This window comes from Rhinolophus sinicus, linkage group LG06 (genome assembly GCF_036562045.2).
Source record: "Rhinolophus sinicus isolate RSC01 linkage group LG06, ASM3656204v1, whole genome shotgun sequence".
Taxonomy (NCBI): domain Eukaryota; kingdom Metazoa; phylum Chordata; class Mammalia; order Chiroptera; family Rhinolophidae; genus Rhinolophus; species Rhinolophus sinicus.
The window spans coordinates 14,410,459-14,429,975 of NC_133756.1; the positions used below are offsets into that span (position 1 = coordinate 14,410,459).

The following is a 19,517-nucleotide window of genomic DNA, read 5'->3' on the forward strand; positions in this document are numbered from 1 at the left end:
TTTTCTCTATATAGCATCATGTCATCTGCAAAGAATGATAATTTAACTTCTTCAGTCCCAATCTGGATGACTTTATTTCTTTCTCTTGCCTGATTGCTCTGGCAAGGACTTCCAACACTATGTTGAAAAGCAGAGGTGACAGGGGACCAATCTGTGTATTTTCTAATGACCTACCTTCTAGTCCACTAATTCTCTCCTCTGATGTGTCTAATCTGTTGTTAAACCCATCTAATAAATTCTTAATTTCAGTTAGATTTTTCAGTTCTACAGTTTCCTCTTGATTCTTCCACATAGATTACAATTTCCTGATAAATTTTCTATAATTCATCTATTTTCTTGATCATGTTAGTCAGTTATTTTAGAATCATTATCTAGATCACTTGTAGATGTTTATACTTCTCACCCATTCCCCTTGGTATTTAATTAATTGGTACTGTTTCCTGGAATGTCCATTTTGACTGAAGATGAGATCTTACTTATGAAAACTTACAAAAGCTCAAGGTGATGTTATTTTCTTCCAGAAATAATTCTGTTTTCTTTTGGAAAGTAGAAGAATAACAATTTGAGACTGGTCTATTTTGGTTTGCTCTTACTCACAGAACATAACCCTTCTGAGGCATCAACTTACAAGCTTGGGGAGTTTACCACAGCTCCCTCCTCCTTAAAAGATCGACAAACTACAATTTTTTGTTCCCTTCTTCTCTGTAAGATTGCTGAATTCTGGCTAGTGAAGAAACCTACTTGATTTGTCTGTATCTGAGCCCAAGCACACACAAGGTAGGAGTTAGCCAATGCCTTAAGTAGATACTGCTTGCAAAAAGTTGAGCTCATTTGTGAGATATTTCGGGATCTTAGTCCTCAAACCCTGACTGGTAGCTGCAAACTCCAGTTTTTGTCTCCCTAGCTCAATGACTGCTCTACGCAGCTGCTTTCTATTTAGCCTCTATGCCATGAGAATTGGGAAATGTACCAAGGGAAAATCTGCAGGACTTATCTCAATGTGTTTTCCTTTTTTCCGGGATGTTGGCCCCTGAAGTCCTGGCTATCTTGTTGTCCAGTGCCTCCCCCTTCTTTTTTATTGGTGGTATGAGTGGTACTTTATATAGATAGGGAGAAGGGTTAATCTGATTCTAGCTATTCCAGTATATCTGGAAGCAGAAGTCCAAAAATTCCAGCTTATGACCCCCATATTATTTAGTCATGAAGTCTTAGCATTACTATTTCCTAACTGTTCCCTAATAGCCACAACTGTCTGTGTTTAGTTAGGCCTCAATATCTCCTATTTGGACTACTGCAAAGAGCAGTATTGGATATTTCTGATTCCAACCCATCTGCTTCCCCAGAAATTCTCAAGTCTAGCTGGGCATCATTAGGGATGATTCTTAAAAGTACAGATTTCTGGGCCCTATCCACAAGGATAAAATAACTTATTTGGTAGGCCTACAATGGAATCTGGGAATTACCACCACCACCACCACCACCACCACCACCACCACCACACACACACACACACACACACACACACACACAGAGTCACATACCTCCCCTAAGTGACTCTGATGAAATCATTCCGTGGATTGATATTTGGCAAAAATCATAACTCTATACTTCAACTGCCAGTCTCCTTTCTAAACTGGAAATCGGAATCACTCTGATTATATAATCTATTTATTCATTATCTTTCTACAAATAAAAATTCCTAAGTATACTAGTGCAATCTGTATATGTATGTGTTTATGTTTATGTGTGCCATGAGGAAGTGGAAGAGTGAGAGACAAAGATAAAGCAAGAGCAAGTGAACACAAGGAAGAGAGAGGGAGAAGGCGAAAGCAAGACTGAAAGAGAGTATGAGCACAAGTGTGAGAAATGTATGGCTTCAAGGTACTTATGGTCTAGTAAGGGAGGAAGTAGATGCATAGGACTGAGTTACTTCATGAGCCTCCCAGACCTGTTGAGGTTATGAGATATGAAACTAAGAAAGGAGAGAGGGGGCGCAGGGGAGCAGGGAGGGGCAGGAGAAGGGAGAACGAATGAAAGAAATGCACCAAACTACCACATACTGTTCCTGGGTATGTACCTAGACTTGAATACCATGAAACAGGGTGACCACGATTCCAATGAACTCTAAGTTTCTCCAAATTATTTTGATTCTGTTGACTCCCTGGGAATTTGACAATCTTTTTTCAATCACATACTTAGAGGGGTAATCAATGATTTGAAACAAACTGATTCAATAAAATACTGACTCAAAACTTCTATCAATGGGAACTGGCAGTGCCAAGAATTTAATATAGAATTTCCCAATAAGTATCTTCTAATTTTTCCAGAAAAATATTTTCTTTTAACTTGTGTATACCTCAGAACATTGCAGATTCAGCTTTCAAGCTGCCATGTATGGGTTAGCCAAATAATATTATCTGTAAACTAATAGAACTCTATTGTTATTATAAAGTCAAATTAAATGTATTACTCAATGACATTTCAAAAGTGTTTAAAAAAATGCAATTACTTTGTTAGTCACAGTGTTGATTGCCAGAGTTGGAGAGGCACTTCCCGAAATAATACACTCCATTCCCAAAGAATCTGAATCTATGCTATATGGAGTTGAGGCCTAAAATACAAGAACAAAATAAGTAATTATTAGCTTGTATATCCAGCAACTTTAACACAATTTGAAGGTATTTCGTCAAATTCTCCAACATCCAGTTTTGTGCTTTGTTTCTGAAAATGATCTGAAATCACTGGGCAACACTGGAATGACAAGATTAGAAGGAACATGAACATCTGAATGACCTTGTGAAACAGCTGGTTACCCATGTGATCCACTGTCAGCTCAGACTTTTACCTGAGAGAAATACACCTCTCAGCTTTAGGCCTCTCAGTTTTGTTTTATTTTTTCCCTTTGTCTGTTAGTGCAACTGAACAATATCCTAAATAATACAACTTCATATGCATTGTTTATAAAGCTAACATGAATGTCAAAATCAATATAAAAGGTTTTCTCCATTTAGAACTTTGGAAATAGGTTTCCTAAGAGACTATTTTTACTGCTTTGGTGAGCCCTCAGGAGAGTTTAACTCCAGTGTTGAAAGTTAAAGGGCAGATACAAACAATTTGTGGCGATGCTAGCTCCATGTATATTCCCTCTCTGGCAAAAAACATTTGTCCCACACATGATCCCAACTGAACATGCATTTTTAAAAAATCTTATTGGATGAAAATGAGAGCTGAGACACATTTCTAAGATTAACCTATTTATCACTTAATTCCTCAGCATAAATCTCTTTCCTCAGGTGATCTACGAGGGTAGGGAAGAACAGGCATCTTGATTGAAATGAAAAAAGAGCAAGACAAGGGTGACCCCTAGAAGGTAAATCTAGCACTTCAGTGCTGGGTACACATTGAGACTGAGGTGAAAATGGAAAAGGGCTTCAGAAATACAAGTGGAAGACAACCCTGTCTATGCTTCAATTTTGGTGCCAGCCAACTTAGCTGTACTCTAATACAAGATTCCTTTAAAAAGCTGCAAATCTCATGTTCTTTTACCCCAACTCAGTCATCACAGCCCAGACTACTGTTTCACTACTTAATTCTCACTAATCCCCCATAGGAAGAGGCAAACCTGTGCTGTATGGTTTCATGCAAATTACCCAACTTTTACATATTTATGAGACTTGCTATATAGCTCAGCATGTGGACTATCTTGGCGAATGTGTATGCACTTGAAAAGAATATGTATTCTATAGTTGTTAGGTATAGTTTTCTCTAATATGAATTAGATTAAGGCGTTTGATAATGTATTCCAATGTTTACTGATTTTTAATTGTCAGCTTATGCTTCATGTATTCTGAAGCTCTGTTATTAGTCACACTCACATTTATAATTGTTATGTCATTATCAATTATTCCTTTATCAAATGGTTTTAAAATCTCTGATATACTCTGTCTTAAAGTCTGTTTTATCTGGTATCATATAATCACTCTACCCTTATGCTCACTGTCTGCATGGTATATATTTTTCCATGTATTACTTTCAACTCATCTTGAAGGTAAGACTCTTGTAGGTTGCATTTAGCTGAGTCTTGCTTTTTTAGCATCTTGATAATCTCTGCCTTTTTACTGGGTATTTAGACAATTAACATTAATGTAATTGTTGATACTGTTAGACTTAGATCTAAATTTTGTTTTGTTTCACCTCCATGTTTTTAGTTCCTTTCTCCCCTCCCCCCCAACTCCCATCTTCTTTTAGATTATTTGGATACATTTTACTATTTACTATTTTATCTATTGGCTTTTTAGATTTACCTCAATTAGGCTTATTAGAGAATGTCCTCAATCTGAAAAAGGGCATCTACAAAAACCCTACATCTTATGTCATATTTAGGGGGTGAAACACTGAACACTTCCTCCCTAAGAATGAAAAAAAGGGCAAGGGTGCCTACTTTCACCACTTCTATTCAACACTGTGCTGGAGATTCTTGTCACTGTAATAAGCTGGGAAAGGGCAGGGGAGGGAATAGCAAAACTGTCTGTTTGCAGATTACATAACTGTTTACATAGAAAATTTCAAGGCATCTTCAAAACAACTACTAGAACTAACAAGATTATATAATACAAGGTTAATATACAAAAATTAATTACATTTTTATATACTAGCAGCAAGCAACTAGAAAAAATGGATTTTAAAGAGTATACAGCATCCGAGAACAACATATTCAGGATTAAGTCTAACTGGAAACATCCAAGTCCTCTACACTGAAAACTAAAAAAACATTCCTGAGAGAAATTAAAGACCGAATGAATGGAGAAATAGGGACATTTTCACAGCTTGGAATAATCGATATTAAGATGTCAATTCTCCCCAGATCAGGGTTGCCCGGGGATGAGAATGGAAGGAGGCAACAGAAGAAACTGAGTCACAAGTAACACAATGGCAATCTCAAATATGCAGAGCATCCCGCCTAGAAGAATGTCCTCTTTTCTCTTTATCCATCCATCCTCCAGTTATCTTCCTGATTAAACCTGTAATCATCTTTGACCTATAACACAACTTACCGCATTTTACCATGTATAATGCATACTATTTTGCCCAGATTTGTGAGGGAAAAATAAGAATGCACATTATACATGGGTAGTACTAATTCCATATCTATATGTTTTTAATTTTTTTATTTATGCTTATGAGTTAAAAGTGTAACTCTAGAAATCAACAATGATATCTGTATGCAAAATAATACCCTGGAATATGATAATTGGTTTTGTTGAACTTACAATGCACTTGCAATGACGAAGAGTTCTTAGCCTTCTACGATGTGTAAATATCGTAAATTTGTTACTGGTACATAAAATTTCTTGTACCATAATATGTTAAAAAATAAACGCTGAAGTTCCTTTATAATACAAAAAACAAGTACCTAAATGTAAATAAAAATTTGAATTAAAAAAATTACAACAAAAGGTGTTTTTTTTCCCTGAAAGTTTGGGCCAAAAACGTGGGTATGTATTATACACATGAGCACATCATACACGGCAAAATACAGTAACTCCTAATTTTAAGAAAAAGTAACGCATATTCACCCATCTTTGTGCCAATAAAAAAGCTGGATATTGAAGATGTTGTGTTTTTTTGCAGAGGCCAACATGCTTAGGATAGTGAGTTTATACAGCTCTCTGACCTTTACTCCCTCAAATAATTTCCACACAGTGCATTAGAAGATTTAAGCAAAACTATCCACAGCAATTTCCTCCTTGTCTCCCAGCTTCTACCCTTGTTCTCTTACAGCTTATATCCCACACAGTGGCTAGAATGATCCTGTTAAAATGTAAGTCACATTATGTCACTACTTTGCTTATACCCCTCCAATGGCCTTCCACCGCCCTCTGAATAAAACGTGTCATTACAAAGGCATACAAGGCCATACAAAATCTTCTTCCGGCTCCTACCTCTTACTTCTCTAATGTCAAGTCCTACTACCCTTCCTTCCTCACACTAGGCCATCTACACTGGCCTCTTGTTTCTCATGCCAAGTATGTTTCTACCTGAGCCTTTGCACTTGTGGGATTTCAGAAGGGAGAGTCTTTTCCAGGCCTGTACAGCTGTCAATCCACTTATATTTATATATAAAGAAACTATGACCATATAATAAAACTATGGCCAGAATAAACATCTAAGTTTTAACATATAACTTAAACATCTAATTTATTAAATAAACATCTAAGTTATAACATATAACTTTAAAACTAGGTCTCCTAACTTCTAGGCTTTTACTATTTCCCCTAAATTTTGTACTTAAAAGTGACACCTTACGACTTTGTAACATGACCTGGTTTTACTCATAATTTTACTGTTCTTAAACTAACAGAGGAACTTCAGATCATTAAATCCTGTCAAAATATAATACAATCTGAAGGGTTGTTTTTGTTTTGTTTTGTTTTTTAGAATTTCCACTTCCTACCACCTACTTCCCCCCATCCTCAGCACTAGCCTTAAAATGTTCAGAAACTTTACATTTCTAACAGGGGCATTATTTCCTATATACCGTGTTTCCCCGAAAATAAGACCTATCTGGACCATCTGCTCTAATGCATCTTTTGGAGCAAAAATTAATACAAAACCGGTATATGTTATATTATATTTTAATATTATATTACGTTATATTATATTATATATTATATTATACCCGGTTTTATATTATAGTAAAATAAGACCGGGTCTTATATTAATTTTTGCTTCATAAGACTCATTAGAGCTGATTGTCCAGCTAGGTCTTATTTTCGGGGGAACACAGTATAATTCTTTCAAAGCACCTTACCTATGTTAAGCATACAACAGAAACAGTAAATGTGAGATTTCACTACCCATAAGGAACAGTTACATACAGCCTTTTCAACTTCCGCTAACAGTACTAAATTTGTCCACTTGTATTTTAAAACTTGAACAAGGCACTTAGGCAAACATTAATTAGTAACCAGGAAGTCTGTGAATTACAAGAAACAATATACTCCAAAAGATCCACCTTCAGTCTATTATTTTAAGAAGAACAGCTATACCCATTCTATATACACCTTAAAGAGACAAAAGGTGTTTTTTGTTTTTTTTAAGGATTTCCTGGGTGGGGGGAGGGGGTTCCAATTTAAGAAATAAGTCAAAGACTATAAAAATGTAGGCGGCTGTGAAAAATTAAAAACAAGGTTACACAGAGATCTGAGAAAACATAGACACTCCACCAACAGAAAAGGAATGTAATAAATACTGCCAGAAGCCAGCCATATTCCCTCTGCATTCATCTCTACACTCTGAAGGCTACTTACTTACTACAAACATCTGCACCTCTCCGCCTGAGGTGCTGGCTGGGCAGCACGCTCTGGCTTTGTGCAGGGCAGGCCAGAGTGCACAAAAGCCAGTGTACCTGGCAGCACCACTCACTCAGTGAGAGGGGAAGAGCAGATGAATAAACATGCCAGCTCGCTGCCCCACAGTTCTCAACTGCCTCCCAGAGTTCCCAGTGGGACTGAGCTCCAAGAGCTCACAGTGGTGAGTGACTTGATAATTGTTCCGCTTGCCTAGACTCACCCCTCAAACTACCTGGGCTCAATTCCTTGCTTACTTCTGGAGGAACTCAATCATGACAGGTATCTTTTCCTTGCTCTAAAGGAACGTCTCCTAGGAAGACAGGAACTCTTCCTTTAGCACAATAGTTCTCAAACTTTTTGGTCATAGGACCCCTCTACACTATTAAAAGTAATTGAGGATCCCAAAGAGCTTTTGTTTATGTGAGTTACACCTATTGATATTTACCGACCAGAAATTAAAAGAAATTTGTATTAATTTATTTAAATAACAATAACAAATGCATTGCACATTAACATAAATATTGTTTTGTATGAAAAACATAATCACCAAAACAAAAAAACTTAGAAGAACGGCATTATTTTACATTTTTAAAAAATGCTTTAATGGGGTGGCTGGATGGCTCAGTTGGTTAGAGCACGAGCTCTCAACAACAAGGTTGCCGGTTCAATTCCTGCATGGGATGGTGGGCTGCGCCTTCTGCAACTAAAGACTGAAAATGGTGACTGGACTTGGAGCTGAGATGTGCCCTCCACAACTAGACTGAAGGACAACGACTTGACTTGAAGCTGATGGGCCCTGGAGAAACACACTGTTCCCCAAAATTTCCCAATTAAAAAAAAGAAAAATGCTTTAATGCTTGGCTTAGTAGAAAACCACTGGATTCTCTGATCTGCCTCTGCCCTCAATCTGTGGCAAAATCACAGGTCATATAACCTGTGGAAATTTATGAGTAAAAAAGGCAAGGAACATCTTAGTATTATTACGAACATAGTTTTGACTTCGTGGACCCTCTGCAAGGGCCTCACACACTGAGAACCAGTGCTTTAGTATAACAGGTTACAGTTAAGCAAAGAAGAACATTACGAATAACCAAGACATGTGATTTAAGTTTAAAAAAAAGACGAGGCAATCAAAGAATGAACAAAGTATATGTCTTTGTGATTACTGTGATAAAGAGAGAAACTGCACTAATCTGGAGCACTCATTCTCTCAAAGCGTTTCTGTAACAAAGACTTGCCTAAGACTGAGTAACCTCTTCTAGTCCTTGACATCCGTTCCCCTGGAACAGTATATCTGCTTGTCCGTCTTCAAATAAAAACCCATAGGCACTATGAAGCTAATCCTGTTTTCTATCCCTAAGCAGCTTCTAGCACTTGTCATTTATAAATAAGCCATATAGTCTTTGACTGAACTGAACAGACAAGGCTAAATTAAAAAGCAAAATGCAAAAGTTCAAAGAGAATATTTATTCATTAATTAATAAAAGGACTAATAAAATAGGAAAAATGAAAATAAGAAATTATTGTACTTCTTGGACTCTTATATTTCAGCCATACTAAACTGTCAGTTCTTTGAAATTCTGGGCCTCTTTTAAACCAACATGTAAGTTCCCCTTACTCTTTCACACTGCCAGCCACTCACGTTATCTGCCGTATTTCTGTCCACTTAACAGGTCTTCACTGAAATATCAGATCTTCAAGTAAACCTTTTCTGACTCTTTGACTAAATTATACCTCTCTGCTATATGGGCCTACAGTTCTCAAGACCATTATCTTTAAAAGTGACCCCATAATTTATCACCCGAATGCTATTTTGAGAATGAATGGGGAGCTAATAATTTCACTGAGACAACACGCACCATTACTGCTACCCTACATTATCAGTTTAAGAGCTTAAGAGCTTCTTAAGGAGGGAGTATGGCCTGTCCCCTTAGTTCTATGCTTACAACATAAAAGGTTTGCCCTCTCATGCTCTGGCTCACTCTCTCCCTTTCTCTCCCTTTCTCTCCCTCTCCCTCTATGAATGGCATGAATAACGTAAATTCACATGAAAGAGGAAACACCCATCCAGACAAAATGATCTACTATATTCTCTCCCAAATCCTGTTACTTTTCCACTCCTATTTGATCTCTGATCACAGCCTCTTATCTCATGCCTTGATATCCCACCCCACCCCTCATCAAAATATAAACTTCACGAGAACAGAGAATGCCTGTTTCCCCAGCACCCAGAACATTGCCTGCTCAAGGCAGGCACTCAATACTACATAAATATGCGCTCAATGAATGCTGTTCTCTACCTTGCCCTGCCTGCCTCCACCTGAAAGCCAAGTCCCATAACCCATGAAGCCTTCCCAGACAGCCCCAGTAAAACATCCTTCCTCTATACACAGTAACATTTTACATTTTTCTTATAGTACTTTCTATGCATACTCTGTCCTTGTGCTAGAATTATGTGTCGTATCCTGTCTCCTTCTTGGTATACATCACAACATCCCAGCACAATGAATGACACAGTATCTACAGAAGGAAGATTTGTGAAATTAAACTGGTAAAATGACAGTATTATACACAATTGCAGATTTATATTTAGAAATCTGATACCATGCTAATTTTCTGGAGAATCTTCTCATTCCTATACCCATAGCCCAGGCTTTTACTGTTTCACAAACTAGACAACTGCAACTCCATCTACTGAGCATGGCAGGGGCTCAGAACAAGCCACCCAGAATGTGCCAATTTGGTATGTGGATTATTTTGAGCTGAAGGCAATAAAGACCCAGCAGACTAAAGAAAAGCTTTTACCTCCTTTAACTGCCTAAAAGAAATTAGAAAGGGGGCCTGTACCAGGAAGAGAATTATCGTGTTTCCCCGAAAACAAGACCTAGCCGGACCATCAGCTTTAATGCGTTTTTTGGAGCAAAAATTAATATAAGACCTAGTACTATATATTATATCAATTATTATATATTATACCCAGGCTTATATTATAGTAAAATAAGACCGGGTCTTATATTAATTTTTGCTCCAAAAAGACGCATTAGAGCTGATTATCCAACTAGATCTTATTTTTGGGGAAACATGGTATCAGAGATAACTTTTTATATCTGAGAGACTTATCTGCATCATGGGCAAACATTTATTGACCAAACATTTGCTCTTTTCATCTTCCTGTGAGCTGCCTTCCTCCTTTTTGAAGCCCCAGACCCCTAACCCTTTCCTTAGCCTCAACTGCCTGGCTCCCTTAGAATCTCATATCTTTATGGGGCTCCCATAGGTATGTACCTAATTAAATTTTTCTCCTATTGCTCTTTCTATCACAGGGAATCTAGAACAAATTTATCTGACCACACGTTTACTCAGTTTCCTCCATCTTATCTTATTCCCTTTGCCCTGATTTATTCTGCAAACGTTTACTGATACCTATTATAAGCTGTGAAAAACAATACTGGAGATATAAATATATTTTATCTGTTCTTAGGGGATCACAACTCAGCAAAGTAGACAAATATAGAAATAATTGCTAAGAAGTGTGAAAAATTCTATGAAAGACCTTTGTAAAAATTCTACAAGAATACAAATGAAGAAATACAAGGCTTCACAATGTAACATTTGAAATGGGTCTTGAATAGTAAGGAGTAAGGAAGGATGGCTGGGAAGGGATGGGTGTGTGTGTGTGTGTGTGTGTGTGTGTTTTAGCTGAGATGCTGGAAATGTACAGTGAGAAAATCTGAAAGGTAAAGTAAATGTCTGGTGACAGCCAAAGTGTTGACTAAAAATATGTTACAATAAATAACTTAGGATATCAACTAGAGCTCCTTTTCTCCACTCTTACAAATTAATTTTAACCATGAATTCACAAGTAAAAATTATCTCATAAACAACACACACATACAGAGATTTTTGTGTACAAAATAATTATTACATGGTTGGAAGCAGGAAAATGCATTTTGAAAACGATCGGGGAAATTCAATGTAATTAGACTATCTGCAATGAAAGGGGATAATTTTGTTACATAAACCCAGTTCTCACAATGTTGTAGACGCTGAGGAAAGAGGCTCAAATTAAAACTCAAGAGACCTGGAGTCAAGTCTCAGACATCTAACAGCCATGCCCTAATTTAAAAAAAAGGAAGGAGGGAGGGAGGGAGGGAGGGAGGGAGGGAGGGAGGGAGGGAGGGAACAAAAGAGGGACCTAAACCAAAACAAAACCTTTTACTTAATTCCTAAACTGCCCACCTCACTCAGAGTTAGGATCATAAAATAATGAATATGAAAGTGCTTTGAAAAAACAGAAAATGCTATACAAATAAACTTCCTGTATTGGAAATGAACTTTTAAAAATCTCTATTTCTGAGATTAAAACTGTATTTCTGAGATTAAAAACGCTGTCACATCGAATATATGGTGATGGAAGGAGAATTGACTCTGGGTGATGAACACACAATGGGATTTATAGATGATGTAATACAGAATTGTACACCTGAAATCTATGTAATTTTACTAACAATTGTCACCCCAATAAATTTAATAAAATAAAATTTAAAAAAATAAATAAATAAATAAATAAATTAAAAAAGGCAACTTTTTATTTGTCACCTAAAAAAAAAAAAAAACAAAAACGCTGTCACATACTAAATAAAGAGCTTTTACCCGTTCTACAGAGCGTGCTCTCTTCTTTGGCCGAGTAGGCAGCGCATCTTCCTTAGGATTGGTGTCTATTGCCCAATAGGACCCCTAAAGGTAAAGAAATAAATTACATTAAAGTATAGCACAGCAACTCTATAACATTACAATGGATTTTTACAATCCTCTGCTCCAAAACCAAACATTTTAGATACAAAAGTAGCATAAGAAACACTAGTGTTGAACTGAAAAAGAAGTGTATGTAAGAAAAAAACACCCATTTATTACCAGATTATTAAAGACAATAAAGTCACAATCTGAAAAAGCCAAGTCCAAGAACTTCTGCCATGGCCACATTAAAAAGAGAAATGATCAACTGAATGCATTTTTAAATATATGCTAATTCTTAATTGAACACATACGAGAATTAAAACAGCATATGACATTCAAGTCTAACAGAATTTAATGCATAAATATACTATAGTTTCTGCACCCTAGGATCTCACAAATCTAAATGGTGATACAATTTATAAAGACAAGCTGCTTTAATACATTTTATAATAAGTGCATCCTGGAAACAATGATCTGTACATAAATCTTTTATTGCTTATTCTGTTCACGATTTATTGTAATTATTTTTGTAACTATTTTGTAACTATTATTGTAACTCTTACTTTTTGATACAAGTTCTCAAACCACTCATTCAAAACTATATATGAACACCTACTGTGTTCCATGCACTCAGAAATTGTGATTCCCTCAAAAAATATTTTGAAAAGTATAGTTCATAAAGGTTGTATATTATACATATGCAACCTTTTCTGAGACCAAAGCTCAGAAAAATAAAAGTGGTTTGCTCATCCAATAATATGAGAGCCAGGATTTCAATCAACGTCTTGATTCTTGGTTCCTTTCTCCCTCATCCTGTACACACACACACACACACACACACACACACACACACGGAAGGTAAGAAAGGAAGATATGCACTTCAGAAACAAAATACAATCCATGTCCTAGGTTTGCAATTAATCTCAGTGATGGTATTAATGTTTAGTCTTTGCCTCTATTATTTCATTAATCTTCCTAGGCTACTTTTTCAGGCAATACTTGCCAATGAGGGAAAATACAGTTCTCATCTATCAATCCTCAGTTTGTGCCTGACATGAATTACCTGCTTATCATTCCTTAAAGATACATGTTCTTTCACGCATCTGTGCCTGCACTACATGCTGATCTCACTGCCTATAATATCCACCCTACTGTCCATTATCTATGATGTCCATCCTGACAAACTCATAATCCACCTTCAAAATTTAGCTCAGATGTTATCTAAAGGAATCCTTCTCTGACCATACTCAAGAATCCATCACTCTCTCCTTCTGCAAGATCTCTATACTTTTTATACATCTAGACCATGGATTGCACTTTATGTTATTTGTAGGTCTGTATGTATCCCTTCTAGGTTATGAGTTCCTTAAGGGTAGAAACTCATTTTTTATATCCACTGTGACAGGCATAATGTCAGACACAGAGCAAGGACTCAATAAACACTTGTTGAAAGGGAAACAAAAAAAGTTGTTGAACGAACTAGCCCAGAACATCAGAGTATGATGCCAGGCCTTCCCAGATCCTAGTATATTCAAGTACTTGAACTTAGCACCTAGCCACTTTTATCACCAAGCCACTACCGGGGCATTCTTCCATGTTATCTTTTCAAAATGGTTACTGCATGTCAGCTGCTGAGTCTACCAAACCGATGCAAACTTGCCAAGAATAATGTAAAAGGCAGATGCTACAGAAATAAAGCACTAAAATGAAAACAACGATTTTATGAGTAGGTTCAGCTAGCAGTTTCAAAATAAACAAAGTAGGAAAAAGTTTTATACTCAGTTTTGATAAAAGTTGAAAACAAAGTGTAAAGAGAAATAGCAAAACTCATCGGACAATAGTTTAAAAACCACGGATTATGGAAATGATAAATCCCAGTGTTTAGTTTTGGTTCGTGTGGGTGTGTAAGTGTATTCATCTGGGGGAACCACTCACTGTCCAAACTTTAGATTAATTTGCAATTGAACATTTTAATAAAACTACAAAAACAAATACATATCTGTTCTTCCACACAAAAACATGATTGGCTGTGGCTTGTCAAACATCAACAGAGAAAAAAACTCTTCATAAATGTTGTATTCACAAAACCCTGAAAGTCCAAATGCAAACACTAATAGTTGAAATGATTCACAAAAGTTGTAAAATCTTCCACCTAGTGGCTCTTGCTAACATACTGAGTTTCATCTGTGAAATCACAGGTTTTGATTAAATGACCTTAAAATTTCCTTTTACAAATAAAAACCACAAGTTACCACTTCACAACCATTAGGATGTCCATTATTGGGAGGGAGGGAGGAAGAGAGGGAGGAAAGTTGACAGGGATGTGGAGAAACTAGAACTCCTCTGCATCACTAGTGGGAATGTGAAATGGTGCAGTCACTGTGGAAATGGTATGGCAGTTCTTCAAAATGTTAAACATTACCAGATATATATGGTCCATCAATTTCATTTCTAAGTATATACCCAAAATAATCAAAAGCAGAGATCTGAACAAGTATTTGTACATTCGTGTTCATAGTATTGTTCACAAGAGGTAAAACGTGAAAGCAACCCAAATGTCCATTGATGGATGAATAAAGAAAACATGGTATATACGTATAATGGAGTATCATTCAGACTTAAGAAGGAAAGAAATTCTGACATACTTCTACATATGCTATAACACGGGTGAACCTTGAAGACATCATGCTAAGTGAAATTAGTTACAAAAAACAAATACTGTGTGTTCCACTTACATGAGGTTCCTAGAGTAGTCAAATCAAAGAGATAGAATGGCAATTGCCAGGGATTGGGGGGAGAGAGGATGGGAAATTAATGGGTATAGAGTTTCAGTTTGGGAAGATGAAAAACTTGTGGAGCCGGACGGTGGTGATGGTTGCACAACAATGTCAATGTACTTAATGCCACTGAAATGTACACTTCAAAAATGGTTAAAATGGAGAGAAAGTCCAAGACAGTGGAACAGTATTTAAAGAAAAAGAAAAAAAGGTTATAATGGAAAATTATGTGTATTTTACCACAAGAAAGTTCCTTTCAGTTACCTTTAAAAAGCAATTATCGATCAAGAGGGATACCTTGGCTGTAGCAGTCCTCCCAGAAGAGTGAGAGGTCCCAGCCCCACAGGCTCCCCAGCCCAGGGGTACAGTACTGGGAAGAGGAATTCCCACAACATCTGGCTGTAAAAAAATCAGCAAGGATTCCGCCTGGCAGAGACAAACGACTGCTGGAAATCCAGATGTCCTCTTAAAGGGCCCGTGCACAGACTCACTGGTTCACAGGCATTCACCCTGGGCTCTGAAAGAAGTACAGCAACTCGAGATTTGCCAGACACATGCAGGGTAAGACTGAGTTGTATGGCTTCAGGGTGAGAGTTAGAGGAATGGCTCCATTATCCCTGTGTAGAGCCTACCTGTGTAGCCTACAGGCAGGTGCCATCTTTCCTGTATTGAGCCCTCTCCAGACACGCCCAAATCAGAGACTGCACTGGCCTGATGAACTCCACGTGCCCCTCCCCGGTGATTCCCTGGAACCCTGACTTGCCCAGCTTGCCTGGCACTGGTGGGGGGAGGGAAAGGGGGGTACTCTCAGTGCCACAGCAGCCAGCCCCACCCCATGCACTGCAGGAGTCTCCTCAAGCAGCAGATGGCCCACAGCTGCTTGTACAGCCACCTGGGACACTTTCAGTGGCAGGCAGTCAGGCATGGCTCACGCTGCAGCCTTTCTGGCACAGCTTTCGAGGATCTGCAGGCCCGAGCGAGCGGTGGCTGGCCTCAGTGTTCTCTGGGCATTTTGTGGTACGGCCATAGGCTTGACACTAGCCCAAGAACTGAATCAACAAAACCTTGTCAATACCATGCACCCCACCTCAGTGATCCCCTGGGATCCCACTCTGCCCAGCTCACGCAGCACCACCTGAGGCACTTTTGGCACTAGGGCAACCACCCCGCCCCGAACACCTAAGGAGGCACTTTCAGTGGCTGAGCCTTATGGGCAGCTGGCAGGTAGTAATAGGCTTAGGGGGCCCTGGGCCTGTTGCTAAGATGTCCCAGGCCTGATACTGGTAGCAACTGGCCTCAGTTCTCAGCATAGCCATCCCCATGTGCCTCCAAGTCCAGCACAGGCAGCGACCAACCACATATAGCTTTGTAACTCCTACAAGGCAGCCCTTGGCCGATCACAGGTAAGGGCAGAACCTAGCCTGCATGGGAGCCCCTCCCAAAAGGCACCCAGAGGCAGGATTCACAGCACAACACCCAATTAGCTCCACAGCGGCAGACCCAAAGGGTGGTCTCAACAAGCACAGGAGCCCTCTGGGGCAAATCTCCTCTGAGGGGTCAGGCCCAACACGGTAGCTCATACACTGTGGGCAAGGCCAATCCTCACAGTCAGCCTAAGTCAACCCCACCCACTGATGTGCCAAAAGCAATCAAGGCTCAACTACAACAGGAGGGCACACACAGCCCACAAAAGGGACACTCCTGGAGCACACGGTGAAGATGACCAGGGAGAATGGGCCACTGGGCCACACAGGACAGCTACTACACAGAAAAGATACCCGCATGGTTAACACTCGCCACCTTCATGTCTTTGCTCAAAAGTCACTTTCTCAATGAATGTTCTTGCTTATTCTTTTGAAAACTGCAATCTACACCCAAGCCCCTTTTATCCTACTCTAATTTTTCTACAGCATTTATAATTGCCTAACATTCTATACAATTTATGTATTTATTTTTATTATTGTCATTCTCTCATAAGGCTGTAAGTTTCTCAGGGGCATAGATTTTTGTCTGTTTTGTTTGCTGATGCATTTCAAACGCCTAGAATAGTGACTAGAACATAAAAGGTAAGTAAGTAATCACCATATAGTGCTAAGACAAGTCAGCTGAATCTCTGAGAATGATCATGCTAGGATGTGGAAGAAGAGAATAAAAACAATTTTAGGCAGAGGAAATAGCTCATACTTAATAAGCATTTTTAACATGGTGTTCATGGACTACTCAGGGGATCTGTGGACAGGACTCAGAGGCTCCGTGAACTTGGATAAAATGAAAATGCTGAAATTTAACATTTCCTTCCAGTATGAATGTAAGCAACAAACCACAACATTAATACCTAAAAATCAGTTTATTTCCTAACACATTAATAGTTTTGTCTCAAAATGTCACTCATTACTACTCATTACTTATTTCTATTTTTATTATTTAATGTTACTTTAAATTTTGTTCAATTTTGTTATTTAATGTTACCAAGGAAGCACAGATGACTATATCACTTGTTATAATATTTAATAACACTTGTTATAATATACAAAACTTGTTATATTTTTATAACTATTTTATGCAACTGCTTATCTTTTTAATTCTGTATATTCTGGTTTATGCCTTTAAAAATATTATTCTGTGGCTCAAAGGCTTCAATAGAATTGTCAAATGGAACCATGACATAAACAAGTGTAAAGAATACTGGTGCTAAAATCATAGACATATGAATGAGAATAAAATATTAAGGAAACTATTATTCTGACTAGGTTAAAAAAAAAAGGACATGGGAAGAGATGAGTCCAGAGAGTAAAAGAGAATTTAAAAATTCCTTTTTTTTTTTTTGCTTTACTTGAATGTTATTTATTTCCTTTAATATTTTAGATAGCATGCTGATTCTAAGTTTCCATGTAATTATTAATTGATAAATCTAAAAAATTCATTTAAAATATATTATTGATACCAAATAATCCAAAGTGCAAAGTCTTAAGAGGCTTTAAAGCCCTTATTTTTTTTAAGTTCTCTACAAACTATCACAACTAAGTAACACTGAAAGGAGCTGTGCTAAAACTCAATTTATATATAATCATTTTTTTATGTAGTAGAAGCTTTACACAATGAAGAGTGGGCCAACAACTTTCAAGAAATCTTGATCTCTGAACCTAATATACAAGGTCTGACAATTAAGTTCACGAAATTTGTTGCACCGATGTTGCTAACCTTTTTTTGATATCAGAGGGATTATTATGAATTTGTACCAACTGGACAGTTAACCAAGTTTACTATTTGGAAGCGCTGACAAGGCTATGTGAAAAAGTTAGACAACCTGAACTTTTCGCCAACAATTCACGGCTCTTACATCACGACAATGTACCAGCTCACACAGCACTGTCTGTGAGGGAGTTTTGAGCCAGTAAACAAATAACTGTATTGGAACACCCTCCCTACTCACCTGATATGGCCCCCAGTGACTTCTTTCTCTACCCGAAGATAAAGGAAATATTGAAAGGAAGACATTTTGAGGACACTGAGGACATCAAGGATAATACGACAGCTCTGATGGCCATTCCAGAAAAAGAGCTCCAAAATTGCTTTTGAAGAGTGGACTAGGCACTGGTGTTGGTGCATAGCTTCCCAAGGGGAGTACTTCGAAGGTGACTGTAGTGATAGTCAGCAGTGAGGGATGTAGCACTTTTTCTAGGATGAGTTCACGAACTTAACTGTCCGACCTCGTATACCTATGTGAAACGCTCTGTTTATAAATGATTTCCTCACTAGACCAGAGAAGTTTCAATGGCAGTTAACAGCTTACTCATCCTTAAATCCCCAGCACCAAGGTAGTACCTACCATAAAGTTATAATAAATGTTTGCTAAACTTAACTCTGATGAATGTCGTATTTCAAGACACACTGAAATTATAAAATATTAAAATATTCAGAACATCTAATGTTACATGGGCCTATAGATACTACAGCTGTAATTCTTTATATATATACCTCTCCTTTTTACATATACCTCTACTTCTTTTTATACGCACCTCACATTTTATTCCTTACGTTAAAAGGAATAAAGGATGGAAAGACAACCCATGGTTCATGTCCCAAATTGATCTATAGATTCAATGCAATTCCTACCAAAATGCCAGTCAGCTTATTTGTAGGAACTGACAAGCTGATCCTAAAATACATATGTATTTGACCTAGAATAGTCAAAACATTCTTGGGGGGGAAAAGTTGGAAGATTCATTCTTCCTGATTTTAAAACTTACTACAAAGTAACAGTAATTTGAATTAAGAGTCTAAACACAAACCTGTATATTTATTTGTCAATTGATTTTCCCCTGTATATTTGTTCAACAGATTTTCCCCCGACTACTAAGATAATACAATGAGAAAAGAATAGTCTTTTCAGCAAATGGTGCTGGGAAAACTAGATATCCACATGTAAAAGAATGAATTTTGGCCCCCTTCCACCATATATAAAAATTAACTCAAAATGGATCAAAGCTCTAAGTTTAAGGGCTAAGACTCTAAAACTCTTAGAAGGAGCAAAATAAGTGTAAATCTTCATGACCTTGGATTAGGCAACGGTTTTTAGATATGACACCAAAAGCACAAGCAACCAAAAGAAAATTGATAAATTCATCAACACTTAAAACTTTTCTGTCTA

At 37.6% G+C, this 19,517-nt stretch overlaps 1 protein-coding gene across 5 annotated transcripts in view; it reads right to left on the minus strand.

The window, feature by feature from the left end:
- Positions 1–19,517, minus strand: part of FOXJ3 (forkhead box J3) — a 121,277-nt gene that overhangs the window by 29,959 nt on the left and 71,801 nt on the right. For 3 of the 5 annotated variants that reach the window (XM_074334522.1, XM_019737168.2, XM_074334523.1), the window contains exon 5: positions 12,006–12,089. In XM_074334522.1, the coding sequence (XP_074190623.1) occupies positions 12,006–12,089 (84 nt within the window). Of the gene's footprint in view, positions 1–2,509; positions 2,612–12,005; positions 12,090–19,517 lie in introns of all 5 variants that reach the window. The other 2 variants (XM_019737166.2, XM_019737167.2) reach the window with 1 other exon arrangement.